This window comes from Erythrolamprus reginae, chromosome 2 (assembly GCF_031021105.1).
Source record: "Erythrolamprus reginae isolate rEryReg1 chromosome 2, rEryReg1.hap1, whole genome shotgun sequence".
Taxonomy (NCBI): Eukaryota; Metazoa; Chordata; class Lepidosauria; order Squamata; family Dipsadidae; genus Erythrolamprus; species Erythrolamprus reginae.
Window position 1 is genome coordinate 115,154,982 of NC_091951.1, and position 14,655 is coordinate 115,169,636.

Consider the following 14,655-nt stretch of genomic DNA (forward strand, 5'->3'; position numbering starts at 1 on the left):
GAACCTACATTAAAAATAATAAATAAAGAAATAGGTGATCAAATAATTTGATATGGAATGAAAGCAAGAGAATTCCACAAAAGATTTATATTGGAATAATTGGTATCTTCCAAAGTAGAACTGAATCAAATGCTAGCCATAAAAATGGTGAGAAGGAAGTGATTAATTGCAGTATCTCTTTTCAGCTGGCATTGTTTATTTTGATTTTGGTGTTGATTAGTTTATTATACATTGCCCAGAGTCACACTGATTGAGTTAGATAACCTTATAAATGCTTTAAATTAAACAAACAAACAAACGCAGAATATGTATTGTGGCAAGAAGCAAAAAGGCCCAAGGCCTCTAAAGAATTGATGACACGCCAGAGAAGACTTGGAAATAATCACTAATAATGAATTCTTTTTGTCTATCCTAACATTGTTATACAATAAAATCAGTGTTTACAAATAGGTTAATATGGTTCTCTCCTCCCATCCCTTAGGTAAGCATCTAGTTTTTCCAGTTCTACAGCAATGTTTATAATTAATCATTTCTCAGTCTTTCATAACAAGCATCACCTTTGACATAAGTAATGATTATGTAACCTTTTAGAACTTAGAATAACTTTATTGTCCCTTTGAATGTACACTAATTGGCATACATTAAAATGAAATTTTGTTGCACACAGTTCTCAAAGTGTCACCACAGTTCTCAAAGTGTAACTACGTAAACATGACAAAATAAACAAACACAAAGTTATGCATATACCCACATATATATGACAGAGAAACAACAGTCTACATGTACATGAAAAATACATATGTTAAGAATTTACCAGACGGATGGCACAGGAAACAAAGCTGTTACAGAATCTAGTAGTCGTCCTATAGGTATTTCGAAACCTCATCCCATATGGGAGTAACAGAAACAGACTGTAAAGTGGGTTTGTGGGTCTCTAACAATGCTTTGAGCTTTAAGTACATAGCGCTTATAAGCAGTATCCTGAAAAACAGAAAACAAGCTTCCTATAATCATCTTGGCTGTCCTTACCACTCTCTGTATGGACTTTCTATCTGAGGAACTGCTGTCACCAAACCAAATACTGCTGCAGTTTGTTAAAACACTCTCAACCATGCATCTGTAAAAAAAGTGGCCAGGACAGGAGGAGATATATTGCGAGGTATCTGCTACAGACCATTAACCTATTAAAGTAGCAGATGGCTATTTATTAAAGCAGATAACTGAAGCCTGAAAAAGCTATGAAAAAAGATGAGCTAAGATTAATGAGAAAGGCAAAAATCAGCAAGAATGTTTCTTCAAATATGTGAGGAAAAGATAGAAAAACAAGACAATTTGATGACATTTAATCCAAAAGGAGAAATCTTAACATGTGAGCAAGAGATAGCAGAGGAACTCAACTCCTACTTGCCCTATCTTTATTAACATACAAAGGAAATGATGGTTTTAGCAGCACAGACTGGGTAAAACTGAAACCGAGAAGAGTGCAGGTCAATAAAGAAATTATAAAAGATCTAGCTAATCTGAATGCCTTTAAATTCTCAGAACCCAAAGCTGCTAGATGAAGTAACAAGTTCTGCTACATTAGAAGAAGTGCTGCATCAAAGATGCATAACGTCCATTCTATTCTATGTTGAGACCATCTCTGGAGTATTGTGTGTGATTCTGGGTACCACATTTCCATAAGGATATGGACAGGTTACAGGAGATCAAAAAAGATTATATTAATCTAAGGACGTGCTCTGAGAACAAGTTGAAGGAATGTGGCATGCCCCATCTGGAGAAAGGAAGACTAAAGGGGAAAATCTCCTATCAGTATTTGAGGTGAACCGTGTAATGGGGAGATAGTAAAGAAATATTTTGCATTGTTACATTGGGACAAGAAATAGTAGATATAAGTTGCGTTATTTATTTTATTTAGATATAAAGAAAAGGGCGTTAGTCTTACCTGATACGCCTCTTCTTGTAGGGTGAAGCTAACCTCCAAGATAACAGTCCCTTCAGCCAATGAGGACTGAGTCTGACAAATTGATATCTTTGTCCTCCTGCTTCATTTCCCCTCTTTGACAAAGGACGATGATCAGACTCAGTGTGTAGCTCCCAAAGTCAAACCAAGTAGAAGATAGCAATTTGCTGTCCCATAGTTCAGACCAGACTAACTTTGGGCGGGATTGGAGCTTAGCTTCACCCTACAAGAAAAGGTGTATCAGGTAAGACCAATGCGCCTTCTCCATAGTGGGTGCAGCTAACCTCCAAGAATGGAACATACCAAAGCAGTCTGCCCATTGCAAGAGCTAAGTCACCCGGCTGGGTTCTCCAGTCTGTGACACCACGCTTTGGAGAACTTTCTGATCAAGCGCCACCTTGGCCAATGCAAAAATGTCAGTTTTGTAATGGCAGATAAAGGAAGTAAGTAAAACCCAAGTGGCCTTCCAGTAGACCTCCTCAATGGATGTTTGAGTGGACCACAGACCCATCATAGCAGCACTATGTGTTGAACATGCGATCACTCTGGTAGGTCGTGGCAAGGATTGCAGGTCATAAACCTTTGCAATTACACTACGCAGCCAGCGCCCCACAGTGGAGGAGGATGCCTGTTGCCCCAAGGAGATGGGCTGGAAAGAGACAAAAAACACCTCAGTTCTGTGCAGGGAGAGGTATGCAGAAGTGTGGTTGAGGTAGATTTTCAGGGCCCTCCTAACATCAAGCTTGTGCCACTGTCACTCCAAATAGTGGAAAGCAGAAATTGGGCAGGACAATTTCTTGGGTTCTGTGAAAATAAGTTTATTTTGGGGACAAACGTGGGGTCCAGTCAGAGGACCACTCAATCAGAATGAAATATATAGAGATCCTCCCTAACAGACAAGGCAGCAAGCCCAGAGATCCTCCGAGCAGAAAGTATTGCCACTAGAAATGCCGCCTTATAGATAAGGTGGAGAAGTGAAGGAGTCCTCAAGGGTGCCTAGAGGGCACCTGTCATCAACAGAAGAACCTTTGAGAACTTCCAGCCTCCGTTGTGGCCTGCTAGTAGCCTGTGCAGCTGGTAGCGGATTCTACCAGAGAAGAGGCTGATGTGGTGATGCAGCAGTGGCCTGTGCAGCTGATACCCGAGTCAGACAGTGAGGAGGCTAGAAAGGACTCGGTGCCAAAAGGCAGGCTCCTCAGGAGGAGGTCTCGTCGAGTGTAGGCTTGGGGCTAATTCGCCACTCCCCTAGCCCAGGGGTAGGCAAAGTTGGCTCTCCTATGACATGTAGACTTCAACTCCCAGAATTCCTGACCTAGCATGATTGGCTCAGGAATTCTGGGAATTGAAGTCCAAAAGTCATAGAAGACCCAACTTTGCCTACTCCTGCCCTAGCCTATTTAAGGGATGATGATGCAGGCAGCAATTTGCAGGGAACAACATTCGTTCAGATGCCTTCATATTTTGAATTCAGAAATGTCTGCTTGGCTCCTGTTCTTTCCCTTGGCATCCTTCTTGCAATTGCTTCAGAGCATTTGGCCAACCACTGTAAGCTTCCTGATATCTCCAAGTCTGTTTGTTCAGACTTGATTTATTATTTCTTGGACTTGTGCTCCTGTTAATGAGATTGAATTAATAGCCGGTGTTCAGCAAAGACTGTTTTACACTGTACAGTGGTACCTCATCTTACGAATGCCTCTTCTAACAAACTTTTCAAGATACGAACCCAGTGTTTAAGATTTTTTTGCCTCTTTTTCTGAACTATTTTCACCTTACAAACCCAAACAGCTGCTGCTGGGATGAAGGGGTTCCCCCCCCCTTTTTTTTGAAGAAAGAAAAGGGAGGGGCAGCTTGGTGGCGGAAAGATTTTGCAGAGAACAACGTGCTTGCAAAGGCACTGAAACGGTGTCTTTTTAAGAAAGAAAAGGGAGGGGCAGCTTGGAGGAAAGATTTTGCAGAGAACAACGTGCTTGCAAAGGCACTAAAAGGGTGTCTTTTGAAGAAAGAAAAGGGAGGGGCGCCCCTCTTGCCTTTCTTCCTTCCCACTCACCCTTTAGCCTAGCCTTGCTTCTTTTCCACCCGCCCCCTTTAGCTGCTCCTTCCTGCCCTCTGTTCGCCTCCCTTCTAAAGTTTGGGATTTTCCTGAAGGATTTGCACGCATTATTTGCTTTTACATTGATTCCTATGGGAAACATTGTTTCATCTTACGAACTTTTCACCTTACGAACCTCCTCCTGGAACCAATTAAGTTTGTATGATGAGGTACCACTGTATTTGTGTTTGCAAACTACTAAGAAAGCTCATTAATATTATTTAATTTAGTAAACAAAGGCTCGGACACAATTTGTGTGTGCTGCATTCTTTGTGGTTCGTAGCTAGGGCAGAACAGCCCCTTTCAAGAACCTGGCAACAGTTGAGATTAGGAGTTCAGAAAACCAGAGTGCTGCCACCTGATGTCAAAGAATGTTGGGGAAAAGACCCTAGTTAATACCATGCTATAGAAATTCAAGAACGTTGGTGATGGAGAGATCAATAGGGGAATATCCCACCTGTGAGCACTAGGAGCAAAAAAATTTCAAAGTGGCCAAATAAATTCTCTTTGTGGAAAGCATTCTGGAGGCCTGGAGAGTCCAGATGATATCCTCTGGGACTTGAGGATGCCTTAGAGTGCCCGCTCAAGCACCAGGCAGTCAGTTGGTACCACTGTGGGTCCGAGTGTACCACTGACCCCTGGCATAGCGACGACTGTTGGCGCCCTGCCTCGGCGAGGACCAAAGCCCTAAAGCCGACTGACTCCTCCTGCTGAGATGATAATTGGAAGCAGGGGAGGCATGCACTCACAGTTAATGGAGTGAAAAAACCAAGTCCAAGTAGGTAGAGCTAGCAAGTCAGATGGGAAAATTGAAACCACGCCTGTCCTCTCTGAGGACTGAGTCTAAGCTGGGGCCAAGATGACGGTCAGAGCTTCATAAATGATTGAGATTCAGTCCTCACTCTGATTGAACGAGGACAACCCACTCTGAATGCTAGCTCCACCCACCAGTTATGCCTGTAACTGAGCCTACATTTAACAGTCATAATTTATAGCGGACGTTAAGTAGGCCACAACGTGACCACACCTGATTTGATTATCTGCTTTGCAGCCATTATTAAGCAAACACCACAGTTGTTAAAGGGATCCAGTTTCTTCAATGGGCACCCTTTATCAGAGTGCAGAAGTAAACACTGAAAATGGTATTCATGTGACCGTGGAATGTTGCAAATGATCATAAAAGTGAGCCAGTTGCCAACCACTCAAACTCTGATCATGTGACTGGTGTGTGTGGCCATCAGAACCCCATTGGGATCTATGGCCTGGGTCATTAAATACCTCTGGGGAGACTTGTCATAACCCTAACTAGTCATTATGTGACTAATTGTTATGCGAGGATTATCTGAAGCCTCAAAGATACTTTTCTTTTTCAAAAAGTTTGTGATACGTTGCAGTAGTAAGTAAAACTGCCCTTAAAGGAATCTTTCCCAGTCTATACTTCAAACATGGTTAGAGAAGGGCTCATTCAGTGAAACACTCAGAAATACACCATCACTGAAACAGCACTTATCCCTTGGAACAAAGCTCCCCCTGAGATCCAGATGTCCAACTCCACTGTTATTTAAAAGAGCAATGAAGACTTAGATCTTCATCCAAGCCTTTGTAAAAGGAGAGTGAGAGTGAAACCTCTCACTTCATCACACCTGCCATCATCTTTTTAATAATTTGTTTGATTGCTATTAGCCACCTGAAGCCACTAGGAGTTGGATGGAATAGAATATAATTCTTTATTGGCCAAGTGTGATTGGACACACAAGGAATTTGTCTTGGTGCATATGCTCTCAGTGTACATAAAAGAAAAAGATACATTTATCAAGAATCATGTGGTACAACACTTAAGGATTGTCATAAGAATCGTGACAAATGATTGTCATATTAGAATCGAAATCTAAATTATTATTACGGCTGTTATTGGATAACAGAACCTGAAACATGCTGATATACTCAGAATGGGCAGATATTGTAGGAGGCATGACACCAAACTAATTTTTAGAAGGCTGAAATGAAGTCAGCTACTATTGCGTGAATGATGCAACAGTATTTCCAAAACTGCCTGCAATCTGAAAAGATGGGAAGGCGTTTGATACCTACTTCAAGCAATCAAATATCTTGGGCCATCATTACATGTTTGTGCATCTGGAGATAACTTCGTAGCTTGTAAGAGGATGGTAACCCACAAAGAGCACTTCCCTATAATCTTCTCCACTTCCTATTCCTTATATAGTTTCAGAAGGCAGAAGTATATCTTCCAAATTTTCACCTCAAACTTTAAGCGGAATCTTGAACTGTCATTGTTGCATCCTGCTTTGAGAGCTGTCTGTTTACTTCAGAAGGGCAGCAGGATAAATTTTAAGGTCAGATGTGTATGAGAAGGAATGGCGGAACCTGGGCGAAAAGGGAAATCAGCCGATAATTCCTGTGAAGCCAACCCACCCCTTGACTGCCCCTGACCCTTCTCTAACTCTAACCAGGAGCTGGCCCTTAGTTGGGAAGACTCCAGCACACCAGCTCTTAGCTGTAAATTAGTTTAATTGAACCTTCAAATGTGGTCCTTTTCTACCTGCCATAAACTAATAAAATACAAGGGAAAGCTAGATTAATGTTACTCAGACACATATATTTTCTGGTAAAGTTTCCTGAATAGTTTTTATCCCAGAGCTATACTCGCACTTAACAACGAACTAAAGGGTCATCATCAGTGAACTGTTGGACAATATTTGTTATGAACTGTTTTATTGTATTGTGAGCCGCCCCGAGTCTTGCGGAGAGGGGCGGCATACAAATCTAATAAATAATAATAATAATAATTACTCAGTTTGTAATGTAGATGGTTGAGTGGTTCAGGGTGGGGAATTTGTAGTGGGTGGGACATTTTATTCTATTTTTTATTCTATTTTTAAATTTTATGTATGGTGGGACTGGTCTCTGGGTGTCACACGACTTTCGTTGCCAATGACAATTCGTTGTTTTGACAATGACAATAAATTTATTATTATTAAAGTGCACAATAGTTCTAAGCTGGGGTCTGGGAAGAATGCTCATCAAGGAAGGGTAGTCAAATGGTGAATTGGAGGTCAGAGAAGCTGCTGTGAGACCTTCTTTTATGACATCAGTTCCCTCCGGGACATTTTAAAGACCTCTACATAAACAGCAATAGCAATAACATTTAGATTTATATATCACTTCATAGTAGTTTACAGAGTAAACATATACCACCATTCCCATACGCATACACAACCTGGGTCCTCATTTTACTGACCTCGGAAAGATGGAAGGCGGAGTCAATCTTGAGCTGGTCATGATCGAACTTCTGGCAGTTAGTAGAGTCAGCATGCAAAACTATATTTTAAACACTGGAGTACTATAAATGATTTTCTTTACACACCCGTTACCTCCAACTAGAAGTCTTCCAATTGCTTATGATCAGTCCAATAAATCAGCAATCCCCTTTTTGGCACCAAGGACTGGTTTCATGGAAGACCATTTTTCCGCAGATGGGGTAAGGAGGAGGAATGGTTTCAGTTTCACTCACTCGCCTCCAGCTGTGCAGCCCATTTCCTAAAAAACTATGGACTGGTACTGTTACATGACGTGGGGTGGGGAACCCCTGAAATCAGGGTTGGTAAAAATCAACGGTTTTTTTAAATAAAAAATAAAAAAATTAATCTGATTTTTTATTGAAATCAGATTTTTTTGTTTTTTATGACATTTATTTTAACAAAATACTTTTGGAGTAAAAATCTGCAGTAGATCATTCTGTATGCATAGAAACATAGAAGACTGATGGCAGAAAAAGACCTCATGGTCCATCTAGTCTGCCCTTATACTATTTCCTGTATTTTATCTTACAATGGATATACGTTTATCCCAGGCATGTTTAAATTCAGTTACTGTGGATTTACCAACCACGTCTGCTGGAAGTTTGTTCCAAGGATCTACTACTCTTTCAGTAAAATAATATTTTCTCATGTTGCTTTTGATCTTTCCCCCAACTAACTTCAGATTGTGTGCCCTTGTTCTTGTGTTCACTTTCCTATTAAAAACACTTCCCTCCTGAACCTTATTTAACCCTTTAAACTTTTTTCTTAAAATAATTAAAACGCTTTGACATATTCTGCATGAAGTCTGCAGTTCCTTGTGTCAGACCTCTCTTTCTCCTTAGTGATTATAATTGGAGAGGGAAAGGCACTAGCCCTCATCTCAGATTTCTTACGCTAGCTCTGGCTTATAAGAATTGAAGTCCAGCACGTGGATAAGAAGATGGGGAGGAAAGTTCAAAGGCAAGACTGCAAAGTTGAGACTGTAAACCTATTTGTGTAATTTTAAAATGGCTTAAGGGGAAAATAGGCACATGATGAATCATTTTAATTATATTAAATTAAATTTAAATTGAATCCAATTTATTTCTCCTATTTACTTTCTTTGTTCTGCACCCATGCAATTGTTAAGAGTGCAGTTCATAACTAAACAGCTATTAAAAAAATGGTAAGGAGAGAGTCTAAGAAAATTTAAAAAATTAACAAACCTCTGAGGGTTTCTTCTCCTTTTGCCTTGACCAACCAGATTTTGTATTTGGAATTTTGGAGCATCTTGAAGTTGATGTTGTTTGACCTTTGAAAGCAAATAAATTAAGTTAAAGATAAACCAAGCCTTAAATTAAGAACAGCTTAATTGCAAACCAAATGCGGTTTGCAGTACACAAATCTCAAATGCTTTCAGCATGGAATAGCAACATGTGCCAGCAATTTCAATTTGTCAAAATCTGACATTAAGTCTCCATATTACATATACCATCTTAAGCGTCTGAACAAAAGGGATAAATAAATCAAATCAATAAATGGATTGCACTGTTAGTATCCTTTGGCATTAAAATATCTGCAGATTATGCAAACTCAAATTAACTCTGCATTTTTAAAAGTTCTATCATTATTGTCAATATGTATTAACGGAAAATGTTATCCTCTTTCTCAACTCTGAATTTCCAAATAGATAGGAGATTAGTCAAATAACTTTAATTGCAGGGAATCAGGAAACAGTAGATAGGAAATTCTGTGTATGTCTATTTATATATATATAAATACATACGTCAATCTCAAAGTTAAAAATCCTTAGCTTCCTCCTGCTTTAGCAACAGACTTGATAGTCCTTCTCCAACATTGAAGCTCTCTGTTACATCTCATTTACAAAACAGTTTTCTCTGGCATGATTCTCAAAGGTCTTTACCTGACTAACTTCAACCCTATCGTGTATTTTTTAATCATTTCCCAATGCCAGCCCTTCCCTTCATGGTCAGCTCTATTCATGTCCACAAAGGTGATTTCTTCTATGGCATGCTTGCTACTTTCATTCCTTTCCCCCAAACAATTACAGTGGAACCCCGACATAAGAGCTGCTCTACTTAAGAGCAACTCGAGATAAGAGCTGGGAGGGGAGAGATATTTTTGTTCTACTTACAAGCCCAAATTCGAGATACAAGCGCCAAGGAGCTGTCTCCTGAAGCCAAACGCTAACTTCCGCGTTCGGCTTCAGGAGACAGCTGCGAAGCGGCGCGCGTGTTTTAAAAGGTTGCAGCCGGCCTGGGGGGCTCGGGGGGGGGGTGCTTGCAGCTTTCTTTCTTGCTCTTTTTCTTTCTCTCTTTTACCTTCCCTTCCTCTATTTCTTCTTTTCTTTCTCCTTCCCACCTTCTTCCCTCCCTCCCTCCCTTCACTCATTCCTCTCTTACTCTCCCCTTTCATAAGTTTCCTTGCTTCCTTCCTCTGTTCCTGTCCCTTCCCTCTTTCCTTCCTTCCTTCCCACCCTCCGTCCATTCATTCACCCATTCCTCTCTTGATCGCTTAAAGCCGGTCCCTGGTGCAAAAAGGGTTGGGGACCTCTGTCCTACAGGATTGGGTGGCAGAGAAGTTGAACATATGTAAATTTAAAAGTTTAAGAAAGTTTACAAGTTAAGTGAAAGAAACTTCATTATTCATTTATATGTACATGTACATTTCTTCATTAAAAACATGTCTTTCTGCATAATTTAGACTAACTTTGTGAGTTTTTTTAGGGCTGGAACCAATTAAAATTATTTACATTAATTCCTATGGGGAAAAGTCGTTCGAGATAAGAGCTGCTCGACTTAAGAGCCCAGGTCCGGAACGAATTAAACTCGTATCTCGAGGTACCACTGTATAAACATTTATTATCTCTTCACCTGCATGGCTTAAAATGGTTCATCTTCTCATTTTTTTTCTTGGCTAGAGAACTATCAAACTTATAACCATCATCTTGATTAGAGAAAACAAAGCAAATTTACTTATCAGTTCCCCAAAATCCAATCTGGACTCAGGTATTTCTTTCTAAATGGGGCATTCAAGATTTATTTATTTATTTTATTTATTTGTCATAAAAATATAGTATTGTACTGTAGTATGTTGAACGTAAGTATAAAGGAGAGATAGAAAAGATAAAAAAGACATTAAGAGAGGAACGGTTAGGCACAAAGGTGCAGTTATGCACGCCCCTTACAGACCTCTTAGAAAAGGGGAGAGGTCTATTGTAGATAATGTAAGGTTGAAGATTTTGGGATTGGGGGAAGAAACAACAGAGTCTGGTAGTGAATTCCAGGCTTTGACCACTCCATTGCTGAAATGGACACAGATAATTATTTGTTGCTTTACTGCCAAAAGAAAACAGAAAGTGTACCAGAGACCAGAAGGTTGATTTTCTTGTATGTTTGTATATGAGTGCTGGGACCTTGGGAGACAGTCATTATTTTAATCTTTATTTTCATTTTAGAAAGTAATTGAATACATATCTAGAGACACTTAACCCATCACTAGGTAAAAGGATGAAAAACCCAATACACGACTAAATTTTTAAATTCTTTTAACTCAATGTTTTTTTAACTTGACTATCTCAGAGAAGTATTGATTGTGAAATGATTGTGGGGTACATAATGTGGGTCTTAAAAGTTCTCAATCCCTCACTGTCTGGGGTCATAAAACATGTTAGGCTAAAATACTGTTAGCTAATTAATTGGCTCAGTGTACAGTGGTACCTCTACTTAAGAACTTAATTCATTACGTGACCAGGTTCTTAAGTAGAAACGTTCTTAAGTAGAAGCAAATTTTCCCATAGGAATCAATGTAAAAGCAAATAATGCGTGCAAACCCATTAGGAAAGAAATAAAAAACCTCAGAATTTTGATGGGAGGAGGAGGAGGAAGAAGAGGAGGAGGAGTGTCACCACGGAAGGTGAGGTGAATAAAAAAAAAATCCAAAACTTTAAGGCTTTTTTTTTAAAAAAAGAGGGACTCTGAGGCGGCGAGGAGGACCATGCACCTCTAATACACCTGCGGCGAGACTGCTGATGCTGCTACCTGCTGCCTCTTCCTTCCCATGCTGAAGGGTTCTCCTCTCCTCTCGCTCACTCGCTTTGTAGCCAGTGCCTTTCCTTCGCTGTGGTGACTCTTCGGCTGCCCAGAGCAAAGGGAGCGTTTCTATTCTCTGGGTGCTAGCAGAGGTTTATTCCCTCTCCAAGCGCCCAGAGAAAGGAAAATGCTTTGTTTGCTCTGGACTGCCAAAGCCTCCTTAAGCGCCACCGAAAAGCTCCTCTGCCAGCCCAGAAAAGCCCAAAATGGCCGGGATTAAAGGAGGAATGGCAGGAAACTGGTCAGGCATTTGTGCCGCTCTCAAATTTCCTGGGAAATTTTTCTGGGCTCAGGTTCTTAAGTAGAAAATGGTTCTTAGGTAGAGGCAAAAAAATCTTCAACACCTGGTTCTTATCTAGAAAAGTTCTTAAGTAGAGGTGTTCTTAAGTAGTTGTACCACTGTATTTGCAAACCTAACCAGAGCAGTTAGATTATGGTTCTGTGTACCTTGCAAAGCCAGCAGTTGTACTGATTCACAAAATAAAGCAGTTTAATTAACTGTAAATTAGAATGCTTCTGTGAACTCAGACATTATTCCAGTCTCCTTCAATTTGCTTTGCAATTATGAACTTATAGTCATGTGTTTTTTTCATGTAACTGGGTCCTGACAGAGACTGGAGTAGGAAAATCTGGGTTAAATTAGCATTTTTATGCAGTTCATATTTCCCAGCCTTGGGTTTTGCACCTGTGAGTTTGAAATTGCTTCCATGGAATGAATTAATATTAAGCAGAAAAATGTGGGTTAGGTAGATTTCCTCCATCAACCGTCCTTATTCTCACTTACAAATTGTAGCTAGTTGGCCAAGCAATGAACTATGTTTGAAAGAGAGGAATAATATTGATATATTTTTAATATATTTTTAATATTGATATAAAATTGGGTTCATACACCGTGCGAAGTTACAATGTGTCTATCTACCTTTCAAGTAGGGTTCAAATATAGAGTGAACCCTGACAATTTGTTAATTGAGTGGTAGTTAAGAATTTTGGAGCCCACTTCTAGAAGTTGTATAATCTGATTATGGCTAAAATAAATACTGATTGAATTATATGTTGTGTGTGTCTGAAGGGTTTTCTTGTACTGGTGCACTAGCTAGAATCATCAGTCAGCAAATTTTAAGCATGCTGCTCCCATCACCTCAAATTTTCTGTTCACTGGTTTTCTTACCCTTGCACTTTTAAAGAGAGATTGGTTATCAAATCTTCTGGGTTACCTTTCATATCTATATTTGCATTATAATTTTAAATCAAGTAACTACCATGACAATGTTTAGATAAGTGAAAAATGTGAAGACTGCAGTGAAGAAGTCTAGCAAGATCCCTTATACCCACCTCAAGTGTCTTTTTTCCTCTTCCATTCAGTTGTGTCTGATTCTCAGAGACAGCCGGGACACTTTTCTTGATGAGTATTATTTAGTAGAAGTGCTGTGTATCCGCATAAACGGACTGTATAAGTTCCAGACTTTCATATTAATTGTTCATAGACACTATTCTCCTTTAATTTGTTTTAAAGTAGCTACCCAATACAGTGGTACCTCGACATACGAGTTTAATTCGTTCCAGACCCGAGCTCGTAAGTCGATCAACTCGCATCTCGAACGAATGCCTTTAGACTTTGTTTTTCGTCCCAAGATAACCAGAAGCAAGGAGATTCTTGCGCCACCTAGTGGAAGCTCAGCTCGTATCCCGAATTTGAGCTCGGGTGTCAAACAGAAATTTCGCTCGCGTCACGGCTCGTAACTTGGAATACTCGCATGTGGAGCAGCTCATATCTAGAGGTACTACTGTACTAGGAATTTTTAAAACACAACCTATAGGGGCCTCACTGCATTTCAACAGAAGCTATGAGGATTTGTTTGGAGGTTGTTTTTTTTTAGTGTTCCTTCATTTTGTTTCTAGAAATTTTGCTTTTGCAAAATTATTTTGCAAAAAATTATTTTGCAGAGCTAATGTATTTCTACCTTGTGTTTTCCTTTTTAAAAAGACCCTGTTCTTCCAACAGTGCAAATAAGGATTCCCATACCCATAATCCTCATAATGAAGATTTTGGAGGATGTGAACATTCTTTACTTTTCAAAGCAAATTATCATAAGGAATTAATTGCATGTGCCCCTTTTGCTTTCAAACCTCAGTAGATAACATTTTATTCTAGTTGAGAAGGCTACCCCATATATCAATTCCCTCCTGAATCTGAGGCTTACAAATAACCTTACTGGTAGCATGTTTAATACACAACTTGACCCCAAAAGGATATAAAAGTTGTACCATGAAGAACATGATGAAGTTATTTGTTTGGTTGTGCGTGTGTGAGAGAGAGACTTTAAGTCATCACTGGTTCCTAGTGACTGTCCTGAAAGCCCCTGCAGCTTTCCTGGCATGATTTCAGAAGTCATTCACCATAGCTTTCTTTCTGGGACTGAGAACGAGGGACTGCCCCAAGGTCACCCAGCTGGCTTAAGGCGAAACCAGAACTCGCAGTCCCCTGGTTTCTAGTCGAGGGCCCAACTATCAAAATGAACTAGAAGATCTGATGGTTTTTAAGCACAAACCGAATTTTAAACCAGTGCATTTGCAAAATTTAGACCAGACCAATTTTTATTTTAGGTGATACTTGATTTATACTGTGCCTTTCTACTCTAATGAACAAAAGCGTTTTTTTAAACTAATAAACTATATATACTTTTTAAAAATTTAGTCAGTTTGCAAGCAATGCCAAGATTGTACAGATTAATGCTGTCATATAAACATCAAACATACTCCCCCTCCCCAGATACCTGTAAATCAAATATTAATCTTAATAGGGAAGGATTTCTTTCCACACTGAATCATGCATATTGTTATAATACTTTTTTAAAAAACCTATCTTCAAATAAATATAGAAATAAGATGGAAAGGTTAAAATCTTTAATCTTTTTTCTTAAATTCATACATCTCAAATTCTGATGTATACTGTCTTTGTCCCTCTGCGTCTGTTTGTGTGTGTGTGTGTGAGAGGGGGGGGGAGGAAGGATGGATAGAATGAGAATGAATGATAATTAACAGGTAGCAACTAGCATTCTCTGGGCAAATCTGACTATTTTAATTAGTATTATCTTTCCTGAAATTGTGAGGGAAAGCAGCAATAAGGCTCTCTTCGTCTGTTTATGCACACACATTTATAGTGTCATCCAGCCAAGTGTTGTTTCCTCCGCC

General features: G+C 39.6%; 1 protein-coding gene across 4 annotated transcripts in view; it reads right to left on the reverse strand.

Moving 5' to 3' along the window:
• JADE2 (jade family PHD finger 2) overlaps window positions 1-14,655 on the reverse strand; it is a 228,417-nt gene that overhangs the window by 181,636 nt on the left and 32,126 nt on the right. For all 4 annotated transcript variants that reach the window (XM_070739237.1, XM_070739239.1, XM_070739238.1 and 1 more), the window contains one exon: window positions 8,578-8,663. In XM_070739237.1, the coding sequence (XP_070595338.1) occupies window positions 8,578-8,663 (86 nt within the window). The remainder of the gene's footprint in view (window positions 1-8,577; window positions 8,664-14,655) is intronic.